Genomic DNA, 27,879 nt, shown 5'->3' on the forward strand with positions numbered 1-27,879 from the left:
TGTGGTGCATGCAATCAGCCGAGCTCGAGTAAGTTTCCCCAGAATACCCACATTTGTTATTTGTTATGATTTGATTATGAACTTGTGAATCACATGCTAGTTTGGGCTAGGGAGATGCCTATATATGTTGTATGAGCTGATAGATTTATATGCTAGTGTTGATCAGTCAGCAATAGGTTGGCCTGATATGTAGTGCTTGTAGCCATGAGGATATTGGATGTCATGTTGGAATGAGAATGATAATTAGTATTTGTAACTGCAATGTGTATGTTTTGAAAATTATATACGGTTAGGATATTATAGCCTTAGAATAGCTGATTTAACCTTATTTCTTGTGGTCTTAGGGTAGAGTCTATTATTCGACAGTCTATTAGATCATGTTCTGTGTATAATTTGCATGCATAAGGCAGTCAACAACAAGGGTGGATGTGGTCAGCAGGGGTTGTGGTATATGGGCCGAATGTTCTATGATAGTTTGTGGGTCGGAGATTACCCTAAAGCGGAGCCTAGGAGGTGCTACGGTAGAGATCGTTTTGCTGTTTAGCAAATATTTAGTATATTGGTGGAGTAAGTGACTCGGAGGATTCAGGAGGATTGCTCGGGAAAGTATGGATAGGTGTGGAAGGTAGTATTGTGCCTGTACTACTGAAAATCCATACTCGAATCAGTGAGAGTCTTGGAGAATCAGAGAAGCTTATGGGAAGGAGAACTCTTGGTTATGCCTTGAGCGTGGAATAGCTACTTCGCAAAATGAAGATGGGCATGCATGAGTAGGACCAGGGTTTGGTCCCAACTCCGGTGGTGAGCCAGTTAGTGGAACGACTACTAGGATTTCGAGTTTGCCTTGGATCTCTTGGATCGGGCGACAAGGGTTGATTGTGTGATCTATTTCACATTCAGGTTTGGAGACCAAGTCTAAGGGATAGTTTTTAGCCCGGTTTAGAGCAGAGATTGCTCTAGCTATTGTAGTATAGTCGTGACAACTAAGATAGTAAGTGGATCAGATTGCGAGACACTGAATGATATGGATCTCAGAGTTGAGGACGGAAGATTGATTAGGAGTACCTCATTAGAGATGTTTAGGTCAGGTGAATTTAGTGGAGGTTCTCGAGCGGACACCCAAGAGTTTGGATCGGCTTTTGAGAGGCCATCAGGGTCGGATCCAGTGCCACGCTTGCAGAACTGAGCGATGAAGTTTCGTTCCAAGGGTTTGGACTGTCATTGGGATCGGAATGAGGTGCTACATCATATTCTCAGGGTGGTCGAGGTATCTCAGGAGGAGGTGGTCAAAATTCCTTCGGATGTTTGCGGATATACTACCTTCGGCCATTTTTGGTGGATGTAGGGTATTTGTATCGCTTGGGGAAATTGTGATAGGTTGGATCTCGGGTCGGTTTTCTACTATTTTCTTGGTTAGCAAGGGTTATCAGATGCCATCCAGCATGTTGAGGAATCTTTGAGAGATCTTTGGATGGATGTATCTCGCGGAGCAGATTCCGCGTGCACCGTGATTGCTCCGAGTCATTGTCGGAATATGTTCAGTGATCTGGGTTGCCACGGGTGTAATAGGTTTGGCCACGTCTTCAGGGATTGCCATAGGGAGCAACCCCTTATATTTCATTGTATTCAAATGGACGACAAGGAGGTCGATTGTCGGATGATCAGGGAGGAGCAGTGAGTGTACCTGCTCCAGCCATTCTTGAGGTTGGTTCAAGGGCTTGAACGAGGGAGTATGGCTAGTTTTTAGTAGCCTTAGTATTTATGTTTTGGAGGGGCCATCGGGATTGTTGGGGGAAGAGAGAGTTGTCGCTGAGGTTTTGGTTAGACTATCTGTTCGTTGGACTCTAAGATCTGAGTGTGATGTCTCTTTTAAGCGTTTGATGTTATTAATGTAGTTTGGATACAAGAAGTGTTAGCAGGATTTCAGGTAGTGCGCTTTGTGGGCAGGGTTATTCATGGTGTTCTAGCTTTGGTAAGCATCGGTCTTTAGCAAGGTGAACATTGGAACGTAATGAGGATTAGGAATCCTTCAATTATCATGTGTCGAGCGGACTTAGTTGAATCTAAGTGGGGGAAAACTGTCCAGGTATCCAGGTTAGAAGCAAGGGTGAAAGTGATGTAAGACTATGGGGGAGCCGTAACATTCACTAATGGTATGTTAGGGTATAGTGTTGTAAGACTGTGGGGGATTTGTAGCATTCACTAGTAGTAGAGAGTGTTGTAAGACTGTGGGGGTGTCGTAGCATTCACGGATTCTTTCAGGTGATTTGGACTAGGGCAGACTAGTTCGTAGGGCCATGGGGGGAGCCACAGCTTAGTTAGGGTCAGGACCAAAGGTGGTTGACTAATCAGTTATCCGGGGGCGAAACCGGATGGTTATGGGAACTTAGGATGGAACCAGTAGAGACTGTTGAGCTAAGGGTTGGACCTTGAAAGACAGGATCTTGTGGTTGAGTGGTGTATGTTTCTGTAGGGCTACGGCTGGGTAACCCTGATATTGGACCTCATAAGAATCTGGTGGTTCGACCGGGTGCGAGACTGGAAGTCTCAACAATCGTCTAAGAGTATATACTACTCGGTCGAGTAAAGGATGACGGGAATTCATGGCGCATTATGCAAATTTCGATTCGAGGATCTTTGGATAAGAGCGGAGTAATAATTCAGATTTGGCTAAGAACCTGAATTGGAATTCTTGCAGGATTTTGTTTTAATGTGATGGGATGGGGGAATCTTTATGCTAAGGGGACCGAGGCCAGAATTCTAGGGTGGTGACGGATTAGTTTGATGGTATTTTAAGCCATTGTGATGTGTCTCGGGTGGCCCTATCCGTAATAGAGCCACGACATGTCGGAATAAGGAAACGGTGGGTCGATGGAGGTCGGGTATGATGTAGGTCTACAACTATTCTGGTAGTATTCACCTTTTTGTGTTGGGTTTACTGGCAACAGGTTGTCAGCCTATCTCGATCAGATGGATCAATGGGATGAAGGACATAGGGCAGTTATGGTTAGACGAGGTTTTCCGTCGGAGGTCATAGGGGACTGCTGAGTGTGTTTTTTGGCTCAGCAATCGAGTATGTGTGGGGTGTTCCAGACATTTGGTAGTCAGGTTGGGACTAGGGAGGTCCCCGGGTGTTCTCCAGGGAAGCAGCCAAGTGGCAGCAAGAGGAGTAGGAGCAACTTCAGTGATTTGGGGTTTGTATATGGAATTGCTTGTTATTCGGTAGTCACAGTTGATCGGTGATTTTGTTCTTTAGGAAGCCTCAAGGTATTGCTAGTGGGAAGTATTCTATCTAGACTAGTTTCTTGGGAAATCGGTTCGATGATGATTCGTTGTGGGCGGTCTATCAGGGAGACAGACCATCTCGAACTTCAAGTTTCAGATGAAGCAGATGTGATCAGGTTGCAAGGAATTTTTTCATCTTCGGGTTCTAGAACCCTATGACAGTTGGTTTCGGTTGCCTTGGAAAGGCGATGGTATGCTCGGGGCTGTGACCATGAAGCCTTAGTTATTTGGCGTGAGGAATGGTAATGAATGATTTCGGGGACGAAATATAATTTAAGTGGGGGAGAGTTGTAACACTCGGTTTTGGAAGTGTTCAATTGTGTCTTCGGAGACCAAGGGTATAAGCGTAATCTGATGATTCAGTTTTTATTGGTCTCGGGTCTTATTCGGAAGGTTGTAGCGCACGGGTGTGGAGCTGGGAGCGTAGGGTTACTCATCACCTTTTTGTGGATATGAAGTTCATAGGAAACGTACATAGAATAAAGAAGTTATTGTACTTTGAGGGTATTGGCATCATTGGTCCTTAATAGAGAAAGGTGGCAAAAAAGGTGGCCAACATGAGTACGCTGAGCGTAAGCTGGGGTACGCCCAGCGTAGAAGGGTTGAGGAGTCGTGGTTATTGTAGACGTACGCCTAGTCTATGAGAAGTATGCCCAGCGTACGCCCAGAGTCTTTAGACCCTAATTTTTAGGGTGTGCCACTACATAAAGAACGTTATACCCTCAAGGGTCAGCCTCCTTCTCACCCTTAGACAGTTTTGACGAAACCCTAATCCTCTTTGAGTGTTCTTGGAGCTTACAAGGCTTTGTGTGAGCATTTTGGTGTTTTGGATCCACCCTTCAAGGAAGAAAAGGTCAAGGCAAGGTGTTGGTGCAAAAGACGAAGTTCAGATCTGGGATTGTTGCTTCTTTACAGATCTTTTCAAGGTATAAAGTCATGCACTTGATGATTATCTCGTTAGATCTCTTAGATTGATTTTTGGGACCATTTTGGTCCAAAGGTTGAAGCTTTGTGGTTCAATCCGATTTCTAGGACTTGGAGTTGCTACTCTCAGTTCTAAATGAGTCCCAAAGGCAGAAAGTTGCCAGCTTTGATGTCCTAATGGGTTCATGCATGAGTTAAGACCATTCCCATGGAAGTAGATTGTTATTTTTGGAGTTTGAGCTTATGTGGGTCATGCAAAGCCATCAAGTAAGCAACTTTATGGTTTAAGATGTCAATAAGGACTTGGATTTGTAATTGTAGCTCCTAGAGTAGAGTATTAGGCACTTAATGGGAAAGTGATTTAACAGGGGGATTACGTTGAGCGTACATGCGGGTACACCCAACATACTCACCATTTGGCTTGTACGCTTAGCATACATAGGAGTACGCTCAGCATACTCATCATATATGGGTTTGGGCTGTTTTGGGCCTCAGTTTGGGCCATGCAAGGGATTTTGGTTCTTTCGGCCTTAGTAGGCCATTAGAAGTCACATAATGTGTGCCAAGGAGATGTTCGGGCTTAGGGTAAAGCCCATTAGAGGATTTGGGCCCAATTTGCCATTAATGGGCCACTAGTGGGCTTGGAAAGCCTACCTAGTGTTGGGCTTTTGTTTTGGAACTGGGCCTAAGTTTGGATCATACTGGGCCAGGGGTAGAATGGTCATTTTACCCCATACATGGATTAAGGATTATGGTTTGGGACCCAATTGCTAATTGGGTATATTGTTTGGTAGAGGCAGCTCGGGAAGTTAGCAAGGCAGCAGCAAAGGAATTCGTGCGGGAAGCTTCGGCAATGCGAGGTGAGTCTTCTCACTATACCAATGGGTCTAAGGCACCAAGGCCGGCCCATTTTTATGATAGTTGGTATACTTGTTGTGTAGAGTTGTGTGGCATATTTATGTAGTGATACGTGGTAGAGATAGCTTTTACAGCTAATGGTAGAGATAGCCTTTGTGGCTAACGGTAGAGATAGCCTTTGGGGCTAACGGTAGAGATAGCCTTCGGGCTAACGGTAGAGATAGCCTTCGGGATAACGGTAAAGATAGCGTTTGGGGCTAAGGGTAGAGATAGCTGTTGTGGCTAATGGTAGAGATAGATCGATAGCTAATCGATATGTGATATGTGGTAGAGGTAGCTTTTATAGCTAATGAATATGTGATATATGATAGAGGTAGCCTTTGTAGCTAATTGTTATGTATTATGTGCCAGAGGTAGCTTTTATAGCTAATTGATTTGTAGTATGCAGTAAAGATGGATTTTATAGCTGATATGATATGTGTTATGTGGATTATGTGTGGGGTATGCTCTGGAGGACTCATTAAGCTTCGTGCTTACAGGTTTTGTTTATGGTTTCGGGTATCATCGTTTTGGAAAGGAAGGGCTCGGATTGGTCCCAATGCAGATACCTATGATCTTCGCAATGAATGATTTTGAGATGAACTCTGATAAATGTTTTACTTAAGGATGATTTGAATTGTTAGAGTAAATGGTACCAATGTTTTAGCTATATTAAAAATAAAACTTTTACCTTCGATTTTTGGGTCGTTACACATATACCACGTGATATGTTAGTTAGGATGAAAACCTTGGAAAATGAAATTTTGCATGTATAATAGAGTAAACATAGATCCAAGGTTTCTAGGGTTGCATATACTGTTAGGGTACAAAGTTTTCCATGAATGACTTTGTAATGTTTCACTTTTGTAAAACCCACTTGCATGTGGAGTATTAGCCTTGTGACACATGAGAGATAGAGAGTGAGAGAGAGACATGTAAACACCTCTATATAAGGTGGGTTTGTCCACTTGTAGAGGTGTGCTTGAGAGATGTAAAAGTTGAGTGTGTAAGTGTGTGTTATTTATGTAGTCTAGATCTAGATCCTTTTTGTAACACCATATACAATCAATACATCTCTTGATCACCCAAATCACCATTTTCAATTGTGCAAGCTTTAATTCCGCATACCAAACCATGTTCTTTGTCACTACAATTGGTATCAGAGCAGGATTTCAAACTGCATTGATCTGATTTTCGTTTTAGAATCATTTGCTTTTTGAGTAGTAACTTTACTCAAAATTTTCCGCAAATTTTGGTTCTGAAAATTTCTCTTGATCTTCAGATTTGAATCGATTCTGCATTTGAATTGTTTAGTCGAGTGATCGATTAGCAATCGGTGATCAATTCGTTTGATCAATTCACAAATACATCAAGTTTTTCAAGCTTTCTAAAAATTTCTCGTATTCATCAATGGCGAACTTCAACATGAACACCATGACTTCTTTCTCTTACTTACTTGGTTCTTCAACCAAAATTCCAATGTTAATCCCTGAATACTATGATCAGTGGGCTGATAGGATGGAGGATTACTTAAATGGAATCGATGAAGAGCTCTGGAATTGTATCAGTGGAAAAGGTCAACTTCCTGATAATGTTCAACCAATTGGACAATCTGCTTCTTCAGATGAAGTTGCTAATCAAGAGAATCGCATGAAGCAAAAAGAGAAAAGGTGTATGAGAGAACTAAGAGGTGCTTTGCCTCCTGTGGTTTACAATTACATTCGTAGTTGTAAAACAGCCAAGGACATTTGGATCACACTAAAAGAGAAGTATCAAGGTAGCGAAAAGACGAAGATCAATTATGTTAAGCAATGTCTTGTTGAACTTAAGGAATTCAGAAAAAAGATGAAGTATAGGAGTGTTAGAATGCTCAAAACCCATCAGTATGTATTGGGCTTTAGGGTAAATCCCATTAGAGGAGTTAGGCCCAATTTGGAAAATTAGGCCATAAGTGTGCCACTGGTGGGCTTTGGAAGATTATCTAGTGATGGACCTTTTATGATATGGTTTTGGACCTTAGTCATGAACCAATTTAGGCCAGGGGTAAACTGGTCATTTCACCCTAAGATGGATTATTGGATTTTGATTGTATGTTCTTACCAAGGCCGACCATATTTTACTATGTTGTTATACATGTTGTCTGTTTGATACTTGTATGTACTTGCATATGTATGTCTCTTGGATGGGGCCCATTATATGAGTGTGGGCGGGGCTCGTATCTCATTATTATCTGAGTGTGGACGGGGCCCGTATCTCATTACTATCTGAGTGTGGACAGGGCCCATATCTCATTGTGTGGGGCCCTTTAGTTGAGTGTGGGTGGGGCCCATATCTCACTGTTATTTGTGTGTGGGCGGGCCTCGTATCTCATTATTGCATGATATGTATGGTATGTGGTATTTTGGGGAGCTCACTAAGCTTTGTGCTTAATGTTTTTAGTTTATGTTTCAGGTACTTTCGGTTGTAAAGGGAAGAGCTCGGGTTGACTGTACCGCACACACCATTGGGATTTCCGCACATAATGTTTTACTCTGATTTTATGGCAATTGTTACATTGGTTTTATTCGAAATGTTTGGATGATGTTGGAAAATACTATTTCATCTATTATTAAAAATGAGTTTTTTTGGACCATATTTTGGGATGTTTCATACAATACATAAGCATGAACGGAAATAATACAGGCCTTACAACATTTATTATTCTAATGGCCTATAATCTATAGATCTCTCATCAGATCAACACTCATGTGCTCTTTTGCCACTACTTGTAGTACAATAAAATGAATGGGTCAGGATTGGGAGCCTAGTGAGCACATAGGGTTTTCACCGCACAATAATTAAGTTTATTAATTTCATCAAATCAATCAACCCAATTACTCATTCTCGTTATCCTCACTTTCTGTCCCTAAAGCATCTAATTCAAGGGACGTAGACTAAGGATCGTTATCAGGAAGACAATACTCCTTAGGGGATTCCTCAGCAATATATGTCAGTAAGGCAACCATGAAGGGGATGGAGTACATCGGTGAACACATCGTTCACAAACACCTACAGGTTGCGAGCCTGCCAGCGTTCCACTAGACTGTCTAGAATATCTATGATCGTCACTATACTCCATTAGATGACTGGGTCAGCTTTCAACATCGAGGCCTCTCATCATTTTATTTCATTTTCATCATCTATTTCATCTACCCATCTTTTCCCAACATATTGATAGGTATAAAATACATATACTATTTAATTGAAATAAAACATGTATACATCGTTCATCCAACATAGATATCAAGAACACTGATAATATGCACATATAGCACATAATATATATTAAATATTTCATATCTATGTGTAAGATGAAAGTAACTATGCACTCACTTGTTAAAGTGACAACTCGTAATTCGGGCAGCGCTTCACTTCTAACAATCGTCTTTTCCTTTGACAAAACCTAGTATTATTATTACTAGATTTTAGTTTAATATTTGTTGCGCCAAATTATTAGTCTAGATTCATCAATAATGCAGAGTCTACTTTCATGATTTATCAAGTAAGGATCATCCAGGAAAGACAGCTGGTAGGTAGGAGCATTTCGACATATAGCTTTTCTGAAATCCAACAACCAAGCTTAACGCGACCATTCTAGACACCTATCCCGTAAGTAGTTCAGTAAATATAACGACTTTGAATCACTGATAAATCTTGTTTATAGGTTCATAATAACGATAATGAACTTAAACATAAGTTATACTTAAAGAAGGGTGACCATAACTCACTTACAAAGGGGTTTAGCGAGGAACCGGGATCTGCCCGGGCAGAACTTTTGAGATGAAAGCTCTTCTTCTTGGAGTCTTCTAGGGCTAGAGAAAAGCGTTGAGGCTTTGGGGGGATTTGGGAGAGAAGAGTTAGAAATGTGTGAAGAAATGGGGTGATTTGCACCTCTATTTATAGGCTGCAAAACTGACCAACACGGTGTGTTCTGAGCCCCTTCACGACATGTTGGGGTTCCAAGTGTCACCATCTGATGGCAAGGCATAGGGAAGAAGTAGTGGCTCAGATCGCGCCACGTGTCACTCGCTGGTCACTCCAAAAACTAATTATCTTCTAAAATTCGTAACTTTTGCATACAAGCTCCGTTTTTTACTTTCTTTATATTTACGTGTAGGTAGTGACGTGATCCACAACTTTCGTTTATACTCCGTTGGCTAATTTTTGAATTTATTTTTAAAGTTATATTTTAACATGCTTAGACAGTTAAAGTCCGTTAAAATTTCATAACTTTGTCATCCAACGTTCGTTTTCGTCTATCTTTATATTGTTGACCTCCTATTAACGAGATCTTCATGTCTTGTTTAGGTTGTGTCGGCTAAAAATCGATCGATCTAAAATTCGATTTTTGGGCTGTGCACTGCTATGCTATATCTTAGAAAAATCATAACTTCCTCAAACGAAGTCAGATTTGGACATTCTTTTTATGTACATTCTCGGTTTAACGTATACTACAACTTTTGTTTAGGTTTCTAGGACTGAAAAGTAGTTTATCAAAAATTTAGTTTTTACGATACACATGGTCATGTTGGTTTTGTCGCAAAACTTCGACGGGTCATAACTTCTTCGTTATAAGTCGGATTTCAGCGTTCCTTATATCCCCGAAATTGTTGTTATGACCACTTCAACTTTATTTAAAGATATTGGGTCAAATCCTTATTCTATTTTTGTCGCATATTTTTATTATTATTTTATTATATCGTTATAAGCACGTATATTACACATAAATATAAATCACATAATACTCAAATAATTTTTCTTCGTTACTTCAGAATAGGTTACAATTGTCGAGCCTAGCTAATATTACATCATAATATTAATGTTTATCTAGAAATGGGACGTTACATAGGAATTATAACTGATGATTTTAGCTTTGGTCCTTATGGTTTTAACTTTATTTGAAGAAAACTTTTCAGACTGAAGATCACAATGTGGCCTTAGGTTGCCACAGCGTGACGACTAGGGTTTTATCGTCTGTTTTGTTGTTTGTAGGCCATGACATGATCATGGATGGTCACGATGTAGTGGTTGACTAAAGAGGTGAGCAGTGTGGTTATTTTCAACAGTGAGAGCAGTAGCAACTGATTATCATCTGAGAGGTGAGTCTTTTCACTGTACTCGTTGGTCAAAGGCACTAATATCGGCCTATTGGATTATGTTTGTAGAATGATAACTGTCTTTATGACACTTGCTGACATGACTATATGTGCTTGTTGTTAGGGCCGGCAATTTTTGACACGTCCCGCGATGCGACACAAAATAAATGGCTTTGGGTTGAGTTTTTCAACCCGTTTACCCGTCAACCCGCCAGCCCGCTAACTCGTTTATTAAACAGGTCATATATGGGTTTCTCAAAAAATAAACGGGTTGACCCGCCAACCCGTTTATATTTTTTAAAAAAAAATTATATTATTTTTAATGTATCAAATATTGATATTAAGTAAGTATTATATACCAATGATTCATAGTTCATTCACCATTTGAGATTTTGACTCGTGCAAAGTAACAACGTAACATATAAGGCTCAAAGGCTATACCCATTTTGCTCATTTTCCCTAAAATCTAAATAATGGGAATGGTGTGTTTTAACCAGTGTTCTAAAAGGCGCGTCATGGCATGAGGCGTGACTTCGCCGTTACGAAAAGCTTCATAACGTTGCTGTTAGGCGTGATATGGCACGCCATGGCGTGTTATGACGCGTGTTTTTTCGTTTGAGACACAGTTTTTTTCGCTTCATTATGTCTTTTCAAATCGGAGATACAAGTATTGTGGTTTTTGTTAACTTTTTGTTATTAGTTATTGATCTAAAACTTCTAATAAGTAGTTATATTTAATATAAATTTATATTTATGTGGTAATATAATTTTAAATTAATACAAAATCGCCGCCTTACATCACGCCTTGAAAAACGTCGTGGCTCGCCATGGCTCGGTAAGCTTGAGGCTTGGCCTTACCGCCACGCCACGCCTCACGCCATTTAGAACCTTGGTTTTAACCTTGTTTATTGTTTCTACTTGAAGGTTGAAATTTATCATAAAGAAGAAAATGGTGTTGGAGAATTGACTTTATTTTTGGGGAGAAAAAAATAGGAGTTGTGGCTATTACTTTAGCACTTGAACTATCTATGTTGGTAATGTTGTATTAATGTTTAGTTTGAACATGTTTCTATGAATGTTTTTAATTTTCATTTGGATGTTTAAGACTTAAGTGTCTAAAATTCGGATATGTTTGCATCAACCATTAAGAATTTATTGATGTTTAATTATCAATTTATTTATGGAAGCTAACCCACGAACCCACCAACTTGTGAACTTGTATAAATAAATGGGTTTGTGGATCATATATGGGTTTATGTTCCAAATTCGCCAACCCGTGACATGTATAGTTAAATTGATCGTGTTTGGGTTGACATATTTTGACCCACCAACCCGTCAACCTGCGACCCGCCAACCCGAACACGACACAATTGTCAGACCTACTTGTTGTCTTTGTGACTCTTGTTGATATGATTGTATGCTTAGGTGTAGGAATTAAAATAGACTCGGGGGTGAAATAGACCCGTTATGGTTGAAAAACATCGAAGGAGTTGAAATACACTCAAGCGTGAAATAGACCCGTTACAGCTTTGAACTAATATGTATGTATGGTATGAGGTATTTTGGGGAACTCACTAAGCTTTGTGCTTACGATTTATGTTTAAAATGTTTTCAGATACTTTATCCCAAATTGACTTTTTATGATTTTACTCTAATATTTTGAGAATACTTTTTAATTTGATTGTCTTTTGAAATAACCAATGAATTATTTTAACCTATTTAAAATAAAAATCTTATTCGGTATTTTCGGCACTTTATGGGTTGTGACCCACTTAAGAAGACTTATGGGGTGAATCAGGTGCACTTTTTTTTTTTTTTTTTGTTAATTGACCACAATATAGTACGATTATTTGGTAAAGTGTTTTCTATGCCTTTAAAAAACAACCTCCTCATTTTTTTCATTGGAATTTTCTAAAACCGTATTTTATGCCTTGTTTCCTATTTGCCACTTTGTAGTAATGTTAATCTCGTTATATGACCAGTTTTCTACGCCATTTCATAGTAGTTCATCAAGGAATTTTGTAAGACCGTATTTTATAGATTGTTGTCTATTATTAATGATCAAGTAGGTATTGATTATAAAGCTTTAAGTATCAACAATAATACATATGTACAAAACATTTGAAAGACACTTCGGTCTCAAACTACAAGCAATTAGAACTTGGGGTGTCGAACATAGAGTGAGCGTTTCTTGGGCTTAAAAAGATATCTAGAAGCATAGGTTGACCGGAACACATCTGCCAAAAGAGGGTACTGCAGCATCGCAAATAAAATGACAGGCATGGTGGCAAACAGGCTGATAAGAAATGGCACCCATCTCAAATTGTTATGGTAAAGTATAAAAAAACTAACACTAAAAGCAATCATCATCGTTGTTATAGAAAGGAAAAGTGTCGCTAAACCCGTCATCAACTTTTTTGGTATCGATTCCAAGAAATCATGCTCAGCATAACGAGACGTGAGAATAGATAAGAACATGATTATGGAAGCCGAAGATGCAAACAATGATATGGCATCTGATATCGCGAAAGCTATAAAAGCACCTTTTTTAAGATAAAGTGGTGGCCCATATGTCTGATTGTATCCACCTGGAACTGTAAAAGCAGCTGCAAATACTATGGTAGCAATAAGCGCTGCCACCACCATACACTGATTAGCCGTTCCTTTCATCCATTTTTCACCTTGGTTGACTAGATCTTTGTGTTCCTTCGTGAATAGCTCATATGGTGTTAAACCTTCCTTGTTCTTCCTTTCCCTATAAGTAGGAGGGATCATCTGTTCCACTTCCTGTAACACAAAACGGATGTGATCAGTTATAGATATGTAGGGCGTGTTCAGCAAAATTAGCTGGTAGCAGGTAGCTTATAGTGGGTGGCGGATAGCTTGTAGCGTTTTGTTAAACACTACATGAAGTAGCATTTGGATTTGAAGCGTTTTGTTTAAACAAGACTTTTTGTTCAAAACGGAGCGTTTTGTCAAACGCTAGAAACTGAAGTTTGAAAAGGAAGTCAAAGTCATACCTTGAACCATAGCAACTCTCGTTGCATTTGTAGTGCTACTCCTGAAACAATATCAAGTCGTTTTTTCTTTGCAACTTTCCCAACTAAATGGAGCATATTATTCTCAAATTGGTCTTTGAGAGGAGTTATCAAATCTTTCATCGACCCAAGCTCATATAACAAATTGTAAATACTTTCATGACGATGTATAACAGCTACATGAAATATACTTTGGTTATCATTATTCACTTTCCATATTAGATCCGGATAGAGACGAATGAGCTCGATTATAAATACAGTGTTCCCCATTTCCGCAGCAACAAAAAGCATTCGTGAATTGTATACATCTCTGTTACCAATACGTGTTCTTGGGCCACGTATTATGTCATCAATTTGAGACTTCGACTTTTGCACAATTCGTTGCCAAATAAATCTCACTATTTCCACCGCATGGCTTTTCTTTTCCGCACGTCCTATCGTCCTACCAAGTACTCCACAAACTAGAAACCGAATAAAAAATAATTAGGTGATAACACAATATATTTATTATCACATACTTTTTTTTCGCATATAAACAACAAGGAGTAGAGTATATACTTTTATGGTAGAATCTTCGGATAAATTTTGGATCTTTTCTTGTAAAGGCATCTGGCTTTCTTGCTAAAACTTGAAGTACTTGTCCATCATCACCCAGTTCAGGGTAGTCCTTCAATATATCCAATGCTACATCTGAAAAGGATTTGATAATAACTCTAATTAATAACAACAATAGTAATAAACTAATGATACAAATGAGCGATATTAATTTATACTTACCAAAGAGATCAGACTCGACACATTTCACGAGAAGCCAACCACGATTCTGTTGTGTCCAACCATCGTCATGCAATTTCTGGGATTTACTGTAGAGATACTTCACCATTTCACTATTTCCAAATAAAGCTGCCATATATAATGGCATCATTCCTTGACTACCAGGGATTGTTAGTAAACCCTTGTTCCTTTCGACCATAAGCTTAGCGATATCAACTGTGCCAGCTGCAGCTGCTAAAGATAAGGCTGTGTTCAAATTCTTATTTTGTAGTTCCAAATCTTCTTTTGTCATCATCTTCACCAGATTTTCCACAAAATGTGTGTTTTTTGCTGATGATGCAACGTGAAGTGCAGTTTCGTAATTTTCGGTGATACTAGAACGTATCACTTCTGGGTGTTCTTCAAGGATGGTTTTTGCATGTGGCCAGTTTCCAGTCATTGAAGCTTCGTAGAGTGGAATGCATATCTCAAGGTAATCTTTTCTTCTGTTATCTGTCATTAAAAAAAGTCCAATTCGTAAAAAACGATTAGTGAATGTTGTTTTGTTGCATAAAGTCAACTTCAAAGAGTAGAAACTATATATAGTGGATAACATGATATATACGAAGTTGGTGTTGAAATGTTGGAAGACAAAGGGAGTTTGTCCCAAGTGAAACATTTTATGTATAAAAAAATGGATAAAGTAATGAGTAAAACAAGTGGGTCAATAAAAAAAGTAAATATAACATATTTCCTTCGATTCATTATTGTTCATAGTAGATTCAAGCCAAAATCAGATATAGAAATCTGATAAAGATATAAATGCACCTTCCGATTCAAGCCAAGTTCAGATATATATAAGATAATTGAACGTTTTTCTAGCCAAAAAAACTTAAATTACAGGGAGTCAACTTTAAATTTCAGAAAGAGAAAGATGGAATACCCAAAAAGGAAAGTAAACTATAGGTGCTCTTGTTTCTATGTAATTGGTTTAAATATGGATGAAGGAACAAGTAGTTGAAGGGGAATTAAAGGAAAGCAAGTAGATAGAGATTACCTGCAAGAAGATCTCCACAGGGATTTTTAACTGGTAATTGATAAAATGTGTTACGCGCAGTTGGAGCGACAACAAGTTGGTGGTTTTCTTTGACAGGGATCAAAGGGATATTTGCTGCCATGATTTCCGACGAACTGCAACTGCAAAGAGAAGCTTGAAGCTCGATTATAAATTTAAAATTAAAGCATGGAAAAACGAAAGAGTGTATTGTATCTACCTGAAAGGCCGAAACTGAAGCTGAAGTGTGATTTTTGATAGAATCAATGACAGTTCCAACTGAGGAGATCGAACTCGGTTAAATCCAAATTTAAGACGCGCAAAGATAGATGGTTGAATTTGTTCGGAACATTTGGCCGGAGGAGAAAATTCCAGGAAACTTGTTGGGAAGATTCTTTTTTGACAAAAGACAAAGTATCCCCAATTGTTGTGGTTTGGGTTCTCATTCCCTCGTCATTTCCAAGCAACCTTGCCACATTTTTCATGAAGTTTTCCCTTATATAATTGATGAGATTAAAGTCAATTATTATTATTAAAAACCAAAGGGCTTCTAACAGGTATTTTGGTGTCTATTTTTTTAAGTTGAGGGTTTAAAACACATTAATAATTAAGGTGTAGTTTAGAAATAGAAGATCCTACATTTTAAAATTATAAGAAAATGAAATTTACTCTATGAAAAATAATAATAAATATCACTCTTTTAAAAAGAAAACAAAAATAACCTAAAATCTCCTAATATGATAGTATTTCTAAAGTTTTTTACCATTCAAAACATTTTGTTTTATTAACTTTTTAAATTAAATTTCTTGTGTTTTGTTTTATCACATTTGGTCCCAAAAATTAGCAATATTTTATTTTATTACTTTAATTATATGTAGATATTAGATTTTCTTAACTTTTGTGTTTAGATAATTAACTGATTTAATAAACATAAAAAAATAAGTTTTATTTTATACTCTTAAGTTTTGTATTTAGATAATTAACTCATTTTCAATCCCTCGCGACTTACACCACTTCAACTTCATCTACAATTGCTGCTTTACTAGTCACTAGCTCTACTATCGTAAATTCTATTCGTCATTGTCTCCTTTTATTTAACGTCGATTGTGCATCCCGTTTCTTGCTACCATGCTGGGAAGAAGAGATGGAGTGTTTTTTCATTTTATTACTTGTCGCCCATGCATCTCGGAATCGGGATTGTGGTTTGCATCTTCAACGGAAGACTTTATAACTTATCGTTGCCGTTGCATCTTTATTGGAGGCGTTAACACCATTTTTGGTGTTAAAATGCTCGAATTCAATTACATTTCAAACAAAAAAAATGGAGTTATGAATATGATTACTCCCAAATAGCGTATCACTATTCATCAACTCCATTTTTTGGTGTTAAAATTTACATAAAGTTTAAATGTCATTTTTAGTTCTTTATGTTTGAACACCAAATTTAACACTTGATTTCATAGCAATCTAAAACGACTACAAAAGTCAAAATCCAAAAACAAACACCAAATTTCTTCCTCAAAATTGCAAAACATAGCTAAAGGCTTTGGCCTCAATTATTGGAAGGCTTGAACTTCATACCCAACAATCGAACATATATGTATTCTTTAAATTCTGCCACGAGATATGAGATCTAAGATCTAAGAGATTTGAACTTTAAACCCAAAAATCGAGTTATTGAACATATCTGAAATTCGTCTATACGTTAAATTTTCTAATATAATCTTGAACGCGTTGTTTTCGGGAGGTGTGGTGTAACACCCCCATTTTTCAAAGTTTTAAGTTACTACGAGATCACCTCTATATTCTCTAGGTAGGCTATTCTCCCTTCTTCTCATAATACTATTTAGTTGTTTGAGTTTATTTATATGTTCTTGTTCCAACTTTTTGTTTTCATCTTTCAACAATTCCATAACTTTTCCTTTACCCTTATCAGCAATATCTTTAGGCTTGTTAGTTGTAATGTCGATAGGCTTGAGAATAACTCATGCGGTTGTATTAATTCTACTCGTATCAACCTCGATAGGCTTTGTTACAACATTATGTGTAGTAACTGTTGTTATCATGGTCTATACTGGAACATTTGGAATAGGAAGTTTTGATAATGAATAAAACAATCTACTAACTGGTTGAATAGTAGTTGACATATCCACATCATATCCCAAACCAGATGGATTTCCCTTTTCTCCCCTTATGACACTTGGTGCATGGCAACACGTAGGGCATTTATGGGAAGCCGAACAACTAAGTCAACAATTGGAGCCATTTGTTCTTTAAAACTTTGCTCAAAAGAAGATGGAGCTTTAGAAATGTGATCTTGAATAGTTGTGGAAGAAACTTGAGCCTATATGAAAGAAGTAATTTGTGTTTAAAGAGAGGTAAGTTTGGTCTTTAAATCCTCAATCACAACATTAAATTGTTGTTTCTTCTTGTATAAATTAGCTTCGTATTCAACATTGAAGGCGCAATTGTCTTCTAGTAAAGTATTCACATCATAAATAAGTTTATCAATGACTGTTTGAACACCAGAAGAAATTTCACTGACAGCCTTAATATCTTTACCTATTTGATCACCAAAATCTTTCATTTTTGAGTCAACAACCTTTAGTATTTCTGCTTTAAAGCTATTAAATGCTTCAAGAATATTATCATGGTGTTCCTTTGCCACATTCTTCTCTTCATTATATTTAAAATAAAATGAATTATGATCATCCTCATTTCTTCTAGTGATGTCAACAACAACAGTTTGAAATAGTTTCTTGACCTTGACTTCATTAACATTAAGCATGAATTTAATTGATTTTAGGGTAATAAGAGTAGTAGTAAATGCCCTAGAGGAACCACCAACAAAATCTAGAAGCATGTTTTGCTTAGAGTTCAGGACTTCATATTCTTTACCAGAGATGATTGCATCATCATCATCAATACTTTCATCATTGGTATTAAATGGAATCAGTCCAAAGTTAAAAGCATCTCAACATCGTTATCCTCTTAAAATAAATATTTTGCACATTCATTCCTTCATCACTTGGTGTATTCATAGGTTGAAATGAAAAAATGGAATCATGAAGTCGATTTTATAGAATACCCACAAATATGGAACAGTGGAGGAACGAATTATTGAAACATGTGGAGATGACTTGGGCGGTGGAGATAGTAAAGGTGGAAGAGGAATATGAGTTTCAACATTTTTACTTGTGGTAATGATAGTTTTGATGTGTGGTGATGATTTAGGTGGTGGGGTGCAATTATAATGTTCACCAGTGTTGATATCTGAGTCCACATTAGATATGTTCTTAGGGATATCCAGATTACGTATCTCCTCTGCAGTGGAATCGACATTGGTAACCCATAGTGGTGAAATTTGTGTTGATGTTTATGGTCCAGACACATGTGGAATCAAAGTTTGTACCTTATTAGTTTCAATCTGGTCTAAATGATCTTTCACAATTCTACATGGAGAATGAATATCATGATCAGTCTTCGTTTCCTCATCATCAGTTTCATCTTGAAGTTTAATAACTAATTTTGTAAGATGTATTTTTAATGGTTTCGACTTTAACTTCTTTCTCAAAAAGTTTTTAACATATCCACCTTCTTATTCTTCAATAGAGGCACATCATCCATATGCTCTTGAATTACCAAACCCTTCGATCTTTACTTTCATGCCTGGTTATCCTGTTTCTTTTTTCTTTCATAATTCTTTTGAAACCTCGGCTTCCTCTTGTAATTCATATTGAACTAGATATTGAATTCTAATAGAAGCTTGATAGGTCAGCAGAGCATAAGTTGACCGAGATACAACTTGCATCATGGATTCAAGTATTTGACCAATATAGGAAAACTGATTCCCCTATTCCAAGATCACCTAAGGAATTGGTAGTGTAGATAATGAAACATCTCTACATCACTATGAATCACAATCCCTGCTTGTTCATAAGCTTTAGGAACCACCACACACCAAAAGCAAGCACTCATGATCTCAGTTGCTTTCTTCGTGTGAGTGACATAACTTGTAATTCATCCCATAAAATCTATGCATAATCCACCTTAACATTATAGTAAATTCCATAGAGAACAATAAATAACCATTTTTTACCTTATCAAGTTCATAATTGCTTCTTGTAGGGCATCGTAATAATATTCCAAAGAAATAATTCCACGTAAAAGGAAGATGCGACTTCTTGAAATCAAATATCATCTATGGAGTGTAACCCATTTCATTTAACAGCCGAATCACATCATCAATAGTAGGAGTTTCAAACTGAGAATAAAACTCGAGTTGAAGTATTTGAGCAAATTTTTTGTTTGTAAAATTCGTTTTCCCCTTTTTCTCAATTTCAGACGTTATAACATCCCACAATTTGTTATAAACAACAAAGGAACAATCATTTGAAATACATTTATATGGAATTGATGAAGAAATAGTAAGAGCATAATCAAGAACTAAATCATTCAAACATTGAATTAGCATTTGAAAGCCATGTAGATATTGATATACATCAAAATTGCATAGCAATATGTTGGAAAAAATCTTCACCTGAGGAACACAGGGTTCCCCATCGGCAGTAGACAACATACCATGATAGGTGCATTTTATGCACCTATTTTGCATGTTTATTTTCTTCCTTTCTTAGTATTCTACTTCATAATTCTTGCATTTAGTTAATTACTTAGGCAATTACATATTTTATTAAGAATGTCTGGTACTTCACTATTTTTTATTTATATTTTGGGCATTATGAAGCATGGATCATGGAACTTGGAACATGGAGCATGGAGCTTTGGAGCATGAAGAGAAGATGGATCGATCATGCCATGGAAGAAAACATGATGACATAACCCAAGTCCTTGTTACAATATCATCATAGCAAAGGAATATGTTTGAAACACGATTCGTGTCACACCGACACGAGTCATGTTTGTCCTTTCCCATCTTATATTTGAGCACCATGACTCCTGGTGAAGCTAGACTGAAGAAGGAGCCAATAATGAAGACTTATTGTACTTTTAGCAAAAAGCATGGGCCATGCTAAAAACACATGGTCTAGACACATGGCCATGCCAAAAACACAAGGTCAAAAGGCATGGTTATGTTAAAAACGCATGGTTTCATGGAATGTACGTGAACAAATAATTATGGTACTAAATTGGAGGGGATCCACACTTATCAGAGGCAGACGGTTTTTGGAGCTTTCTCTAGCAATTTTGGGAGATTTTTAGGAATTTTTTAAGGCCAGTAATCATTGCAAACACTTTTGATTTCCTTTTGTAAGCATTAAACATTTCCAATTCCATCTTTATTTTTGATTGATTTGTTCTTATCCATGTGAGGCTAAGAAACCATAATTTCTAGTTCTTGTTCAAAACATGTTGATTGCTTGAATTGAAGCATGTGATTTGATGTTTCATTTGTGATTCTATTCTAGTGATTATGTTTTTGTTTAAACTAGAATCTTTGAATTTGATTTGTGTTTGATTGACCACCTTCATGAATTAAATTTTGTGTAGTTAATTAACTTTTAGGGCACCTAATCATTCTATTATGTTAAGAATTGGTAACAAATAATAAGTTTTCTTATTGTAAAACATATATCACATGTTTTCACACTTCCAAGCGTATGAAAAGAAATGAACATTGTTGGGAAGCTTGTACAAAACTTAATGCGATTTTTCAATACAATCTAAGAGCATGTTTAGGTTGAATTAGTAATGTTAGGTCTAATCAAAGCGTGTGTTTTGGTTATATAATTAGCAAGCGAGAGTTATTAGAGCGTGTAAATATCTTTTAGTACCAATAGCAATCATGAATTGCATCAAGTCATAATCAAGTTAAACAACAACATTGAGAACTAGAACTAGAACCATTCAATCAATTTTTTTACAAATTTATTTTATTTTCTACATGTTTTAAAATAGATTGTTAGTTTATTATTTTAATATTGCAAACAAACCCCCCTTTGTGATCAAAGTACCTTGCGCAAAGAGGTATAGACTTTTATCTCGTGTCTCTATGGTTCGACTCTGCTTGCCTTGTACTACTTTTTAGTTCATTAAAGCAGTGTATTGGGAGTCCCTTGTACCCCAATTATTTGTTGGGTTTGACATGCCTAAAAAATTGGCGTCGTTTCATGGGACACGGTGTTACTAATTGTGTATGCCAAGATCTTTTTGTATAGGTACACCATTGCCAATTGACATGCATATAGAAAAGACTACAAAGAGGTTTCGGAATTAAGCCAAGCTTCGTAAGAGGCAACCGGGTTATGGGACTTCTTCATTATCTACCCCTCTGGTCATCAACATTTGGGAGGACATACCCCTCACAAGTGTGTCAGAAACTAAAACAGAAACCTTTCACTCTCACATCAACCATCCTCATCCAGAAGTACCACTGCACCCTTACATACTCATAACATCCCAAATTCCACACCCACAGAAACCTCAATTCCTACTTATACCATGGGAGACAGCCATGTAGGGAATCAAGGTCCTCCAAATCCACCACCCGAACAAACTCTTCGCCAATGGTCAAGGTAAGAGGTTTCTAAACAACATCTTTGCATCACATATCTGGCAGCCACAAACCTTGAACTAAAATTCGGACTTATCCACTTACTCCCAACCTTTAGAGGCCAAGAAAATGAAGATCCCCACAAATTCCTCACATGGTTCCATGTTGTGTGTGTTGGCATGAAACTACACAATGTCACAGAGGACCAAATTAAGCTTAGGTCATTCCCCTTTGCAATGCAAGACTCAACAAAAGATTGACTTTATGACCTTCCATCGGGGATGGTCAACACATGGGTAGACCTTACACGCCTCTTCTTAGAAAAATAATTCCCAGAAATGAAAGCCTCAACCCTAAGAAGAGAGATAATTTGGATCAAACAACATAAGAGAGAAGCCTTCCATACATATTGGGAGAGGTTCAAAAAGCTTTGTGCCCGTTGCCCAAAGCATCGTATTAGTGAGTATCAAATCCTCCAATACTTTATTGAATGCATGAATCATAGGGAAAGAAGACTTCTTAACGCTTCAAGTGGAGGATCTTTGACCGATAAGACCCCGCCTAAGATTCAGGATCTCATAAAAAACATGGCGGAGGATTCAAAGCATACGAATCAAGATGAAGATTGGTACACGGATGCACCCAAGGTGTAAAAGAGGTGCACACTCCTAAAATTGAAGCTAAATATTCGAGTTGACTAAGGTGGTAATGATGCTTGCTAAGGAAAAGGTGTAAAATCCACACCCCGTCCTTGTGGTATTTGCACTCAAGTGGGACACCCGACTGATATGTGTCCTCAATTACAAGAAGAAGAATATGAAGAAGCAAATGTTATGGGAGGATACTCTAGGAATAATTAAAGAACTTATGATCAGCATTGATACAATCAAGGGTGAAACCATAATCCTGGCATATGTTATCAACCAAGGTAACCACCTACATACCAACAAAGACCATCATTTCAGCCTCAGAATTTCCAACCAAGGCAGCCACAACATCCACCTCAACAGGCGGGTTCGTCAAGTATGTCCTTAGAGGACATAGTGAAGAGTTTGGCTACTAGCACCCAACCCTTTAAAAATGAGACAAAAGCAAACATCAAGAACCTAGAGCAACGAATTTCACAACTTGCCGCTTCGGTTAGTAGGTTGGAATCTCAAGGAAAGTTACCTGCCCAAACTGACACAAACCCAAGGCACAATGTATGTGTTGTCATATTGAGAGGCGGAAAGAGTTATGATAGCCCATAAATATTGGTTGATCAAGAAAAAAAAAAGAAGAGGAGATAGTGGTGAAGAAGTCGAGTAATGAGGAGGAAAATATAGAAAAATCCAACAGAAATAAGCCTGCCACCACTGAAAACAAATATACTCTAGTCGCTCCATTTCCTGAAAGATTAGTGAGCACAAAGAAAGAACGAGAGGAGAGTGAGATCATGAAAATGTTTCGGAAAGTTCAAGGCAATATCCTACTCCTTGATGCCATCAAACAGGTACCTAGATATGCTAAGTTCTTACAAGAACTTTGCATATCTAAAAAGAAACTTAAAGGTAATGAAACGGTAAAAGTTGGGTAGAACATTTCAACGGTTTTGAAAAAGAGGATGCCCCCGAAGTGCAAGGATCCCGATGTCTTTACTATGCCTTGAAATTTGGGCAATCTTCATGTACCTCGAGTTATGCTTGAATTGGGTGCATCTATAAATATCCTACCATACTCTGTTTACAAATCAATTGGTGTAGGACATTGAGCTAAATCGGTGTAATCATTCAGCTTGTTGGTCGGTCGATAGTACATCCAAAAGGTGTACTAGAGGACGTGTTAGTTCAAGTCAATGAACTTGTTTTCCCAGCTGATTCGTATGTTCTAGATATGGGAGATGTTGACTCTCCAAATTCAAGTTCCATATTTTTGGGTAGATCATTTCTTAAAACAACAAACACCAAAATCAATGTCTACAATGGAACTTTATCAATGGAATTTGTTGGGGAGGTCATTAACTTCAATATTTTTGAAGAGAAAATGTATCCAAGTGACATTCACTCTTTAAATTTTGTGGATATTGTTTAACCTTTGACTAAAGAATGCTTTGAGTTGACTAACCATGATTTTTTACAGTTAGTTTTGAATAAGAAATTTGATAAAAATTCAGTCAAAAAGATTGCAGACAAATTCAAGCTAGATGATGGGTTGTTGGGAATTATGGAGTTTATGGATGACAAGAAGAAATCTTGTTCAATGAAATGGGTATTCTTAGGAAGGTAAAGTTTCAAGAGTAGGAGGAATTCCAAAATAAAGCCTTCGAGAACTCATACATCTACAAGAACAAGACCAAAGCATTTCATGACTAGTACCTTTCCCATAAGAGCTTTGAGATAGGTAAAAATGTATTCTTTATGACCCTTATCTTAAATTGTTTTTCTGTAAGTTATGATCCTAGTGGGTGGGATCGTTCATTGTTACTAATGTATTTGATCATGGTGGAGTCGAGATTAAAAGTAACAAAACTAGAAAAGTGTTTAAAGTTAATGGTCACATGTTGAAGGTCTTTTATGAAGTTTTCCAAGAGAAGGACATCGAGGTTGTTAGCTTGAAACACCCGTACTACTTTGAGTGAATCTAAAGCGCAAAGTCGAGCCAAAGACTTGAAACAAGGGTGGCTAACCGAGAGACAACTCGAGAGTATTTCATTCTATTTTCTTTATTTTACTTTATTTCATCCATGTTGCAATGTTTTTGAGTCTTTTCGAGGGTTTGGTGCAAAATAATATTCTTATCAAAGGGTGGAGAGCAAATTGGTTTTGAGAAAAAAAATGATTTTTTGAGGTTAACAGAAGAAAACGCATGGGCATGTAAAAATTTTGCATGGGCTAGGCATAAAACACATGGCCTAATTTTTTGACCATCCGTGACCGACGAGGTTTTTCAATGAAATTTTTTTTTGCACGGGCCATGCTCAAAACGCATGGGCTGAAATCACCCCGTGCCTTTTGATCGCAACTTTTCAAACTAAAAAAGAGCACGACCAAAACTGAAAAACTTATGGGCACACACACGAAGAGTAAATTACACGAATGGTCCCTATGGTTTGGGGTAATTTGCACGCTTGGTCTCTAACTTTTTTTTTACTCGGAAGGTCCCTACTGTTTGTTTTTGTTACGCGATTGGTCCCTACTATTTATTTTTGTTATGCGTTTGGTCCATGTCTTACCTAAAAAGACTATTATTTAAATAGGGAAAATGGTGGGGTAGATAAGGTAAGGTGAGAGGGTAGGGTTGGAGGTCTGCTTATTTAAATAAATTGAAAAATCAAGGGAAACCAAACGCGTAACAAAAACAAACAGTAGGGACCTTTCGAGTTAAAAAATAAGTTAGGGACCAAAAGTGCAAATTAACCTAAACCATAGGGCCATGCGTGTAATTTAGTCCACTCGAAACTCAGGGCTTAATGCCAAAACTCACGGGCCATGCTAAAAAATGCATGACCTACTTCTAGACCATGCATTGGCGATGCAACTCCTACCTCTTTATGAAAAAATCCACGGGTCATGCAAAAAAACAAAAAAAAACACACAGAATATACCTAAAAATGCATGACCTAATTTGGACCATGCCTCTAAGTCGCAAATCCAATTTTTTGAGAAAAAAACTCATGGTTTGGGAAGGGTCATGCATATAGAAGCATAGACATGTGATTTTTCGATTGCTTTGTTAAAGAAAACGATTTTTTGTGTTATTCTTTCCTCTCACATTTCGTGCTTTCCTCCCTCCCTCTAAACGTCATTCAACAAGCCTCCATAATCCTCTCTGAATGCCATCTTGAATTCCTCTTAAACCCTAACAAAAGTTTGGATTATTCTTCGAGTAATATGACGTTTCAAGCACTAAGGTATGTTGTTTTAAGTTTCTTACTCCATCTTCTTCTTCATCTAGGTAGAATTCCCTCCATGAAAGTGTAAAAAATCAGACTTGCTCTAAACCCTAGTTTTTATGTCTTGAAAATATTGACTAAATCTTGTATATGGTTTCAATACTAAGCTTTGGGAAGGGATTGTAAAGAAGAAGGGAAGCTTTTACCCCCATTTATGCATTCCACCATTGAAGAGCTCAACTTTTCTTGAGGTTGAAGATGAAGTGATAATGTCGAGCACACATCACAAATTCAAGCATTTAACTGGTACATTCCTTCCATATCTCAACTTTGATGCATGAATCATAAGATTGTTTGACTAGAATTATTGAGACTCAATTCATTTGCTCTATATAGTTATACATTCGTTTCTTATTAGGTTGCCCTATCCTCTCCAAGGATCAAGGACGATGCTTAATCTTAAGCTTGGAGAAGGGTCTTTGTACATTAGGTTCTAGTTTCCACATGCATTTCATCAAAAACATTTCAAAAAAAAAATCCAAAAATACTTTAGTTTTCTTATTTTCATTTTTTGTGCATTCATTTCAAAGCATTAAACTATCACAAAAAAAATATTTTCAATTTTTTTTCTTTGAGTAAATTACACGAATGGTACCTATGGTTTAGGGTAATTTGCACGTTTGGTCCCTAACTTATTTTTTTTACTCGGAAGGTCCCTACTGTTTGTTTTTATTACACACTTGGTCCCTATCTTACCTAAAAAAACTATTTTTCCTTTGATTGATTTATTTATTTAAATAATCACACCCCCAACCTCACCCACTCACCTTACCTTACCTACCCCATCACTTTTCCCTATCTAAATAGTAGTCTTTTTAGGTAAGATAGGGACCAAACACGTAACAAAAACAAACATTAAGGACCAAACGCATAACCAAAACAAACAGTAGAGACTTTTCGAGTTAAAAAAATAAGTTAGGGACCAAGCGTGCAAATTACCCCAAACCATAGGGACTAATCGTGTAATTTACTCTTTTTCTTTTTCTCATTTTCTTTGAATTTCGCATTGTTAGTCACCCAAAAAAAATTACAAAAAGATTTTTTCAACTATTTCTTAGTGTGCATTTATAAAAATTCCAAATTTTTTTTCTGTTTTTAGCATTTTTATCTTTTTGCATCTTAAAAAAAATCAATCCAAAGGAACCTAATCTTCTTGAATCAGTTGAAGTGGTAAATGAGTCATGGGTTGAGATTAGAACTTATTCATTTTTTCATTAAAAAAATCTTAAAGAAATCTAATTACACATGAACACGTCTCCCGAAGCTACTTGTGCAAAACAGAAAATGATGAGGTTATCGACACCGAAGCATAAAAATAGGTTTAGGTTAGCCTTTGGAACACACGACCGGTCTTATGAGTAGTAAGTGGTCAATCACACCCGAAATCCAAACTCAAAAGACCATAAAATGAATATAAAATTACAGTGACTCGAATCTTCCAGCGCTCTAAAAAATCCTTTCTACCTATTCCCTTCTAAATATCCTGCTTGGGGACATTGTTTCCAACTATACTTATGGGTCTTTATGCGTTTACATCAGTCCCCCCCCCCCCCCCCCCGAAAAATGTCTTAAAAGTCTCTCATGGTAATAGACCGTGAGATGTCCCACAATAGAAAGAGTCAAGGATGAAAATATAAAGAATTTGGCTAAGTAAATAACTTAAACACGTAGAGTAAAAAGGAGAGAAAAAAGGGGAAAAGGAGGAAAAAAAAAGGGAAAAAAAGAGTAAAAAATAGTCAATAAGTGGACAATTCCACAAGTTTTGAGTCAAGAGTCAATAAGTTGACAATCCACAACAACTTGAGTTGCATAAATGAACACAACTAGGAAATAAGCTTGACTGTCAAAAGATCCTCTTGGACTTGAACTTGAACGTATGACATCGGGGCTGGTAGTAAACTACTTTGACTGGTGTAAGTGGTTTGGAACATGTAACCAATCTGGGTAAATATTAGGGAATTTTTAAAAAATATTTTTAGAGAAAGATTATTGTTAGTCAACAAATAGCTGGAGCCGGTCATTGTCATGCTTTGTAAAATGAAGATAATTAAGCATGTTTTTCATCACATGTTTTTACGAGAGTAAGACCATAATTTGTTCCATGTGCTAACCCAATACCTATAAAAGTGAACAAGTGTTGTAACTTTTGATTTTGTTGACTTATATTAGGGAGTGACTAAAAATCTTGTGTTAAATGTTATATATATATATATATATATATATATATATATATATATATATATATATATATATATATATATATATATATATATATATATATATCGTTGTGGGGTTAATCCGCAGTTATCTCAAGGCACGACAGGTACCCCTTCGACTATATGACACAA

At 37.1% G+C, this 27,879-nt stretch overlaps 1 protein-coding gene across 2 annotated transcripts; it reads right to left on the reverse strand.

Annotated features, from left to right (window-relative positions):
* Positions 1–12,273: 12,273 nt before the first annotated feature.
* On the reverse strand, positions 12,274–15,557 carry LOC111912672 (ankyrin repeat-containing protein NPR4). 2 transcript variants are annotated; one of them, XM_023908412.3, is made up of 6 exons: positions 15,307–15,557; positions 15,090–15,229; positions 14,057–14,545; positions 13,838–13,969; positions 13,262–13,740; positions 12,274–13,028 (listed from the first exon to the last, which is right to left on the reverse strand). In XM_023908412.3, exons 2-6 carry the CDS (start codon positions 15,208–15,210, stop codon positions 12,396–12,398), a joined length of 1,854 nt encoding a protein of 617 aa, XP_023764180.1. In that variant the 5' UTR covers positions 15,211–15,229; positions 15,307–15,557; the 3' UTR covers positions 12,274–12,395. The 2 variants fall into 2 exon arrangements, with proteins under 2 accessions (XP_023764180.1, XP_023764181.1); XM_023908413.3 differs by having other exon boundaries at positions 15,090–15,242.
* Positions 15,558–27,879: the final 12,322 nt, after the last annotated feature.

The sequence above is a fragment of the Lactuca sativa genome, chromosome 8 (assembly GCF_002870075.4).
Source record: "Lactuca sativa cultivar Salinas chromosome 8, Lsat_Salinas_v11, whole genome shotgun sequence".
NCBI lineage: Eukaryota > Viridiplantae > Streptophyta > Magnoliopsida > Asterales > Asteraceae > Lactuca > Lactuca sativa.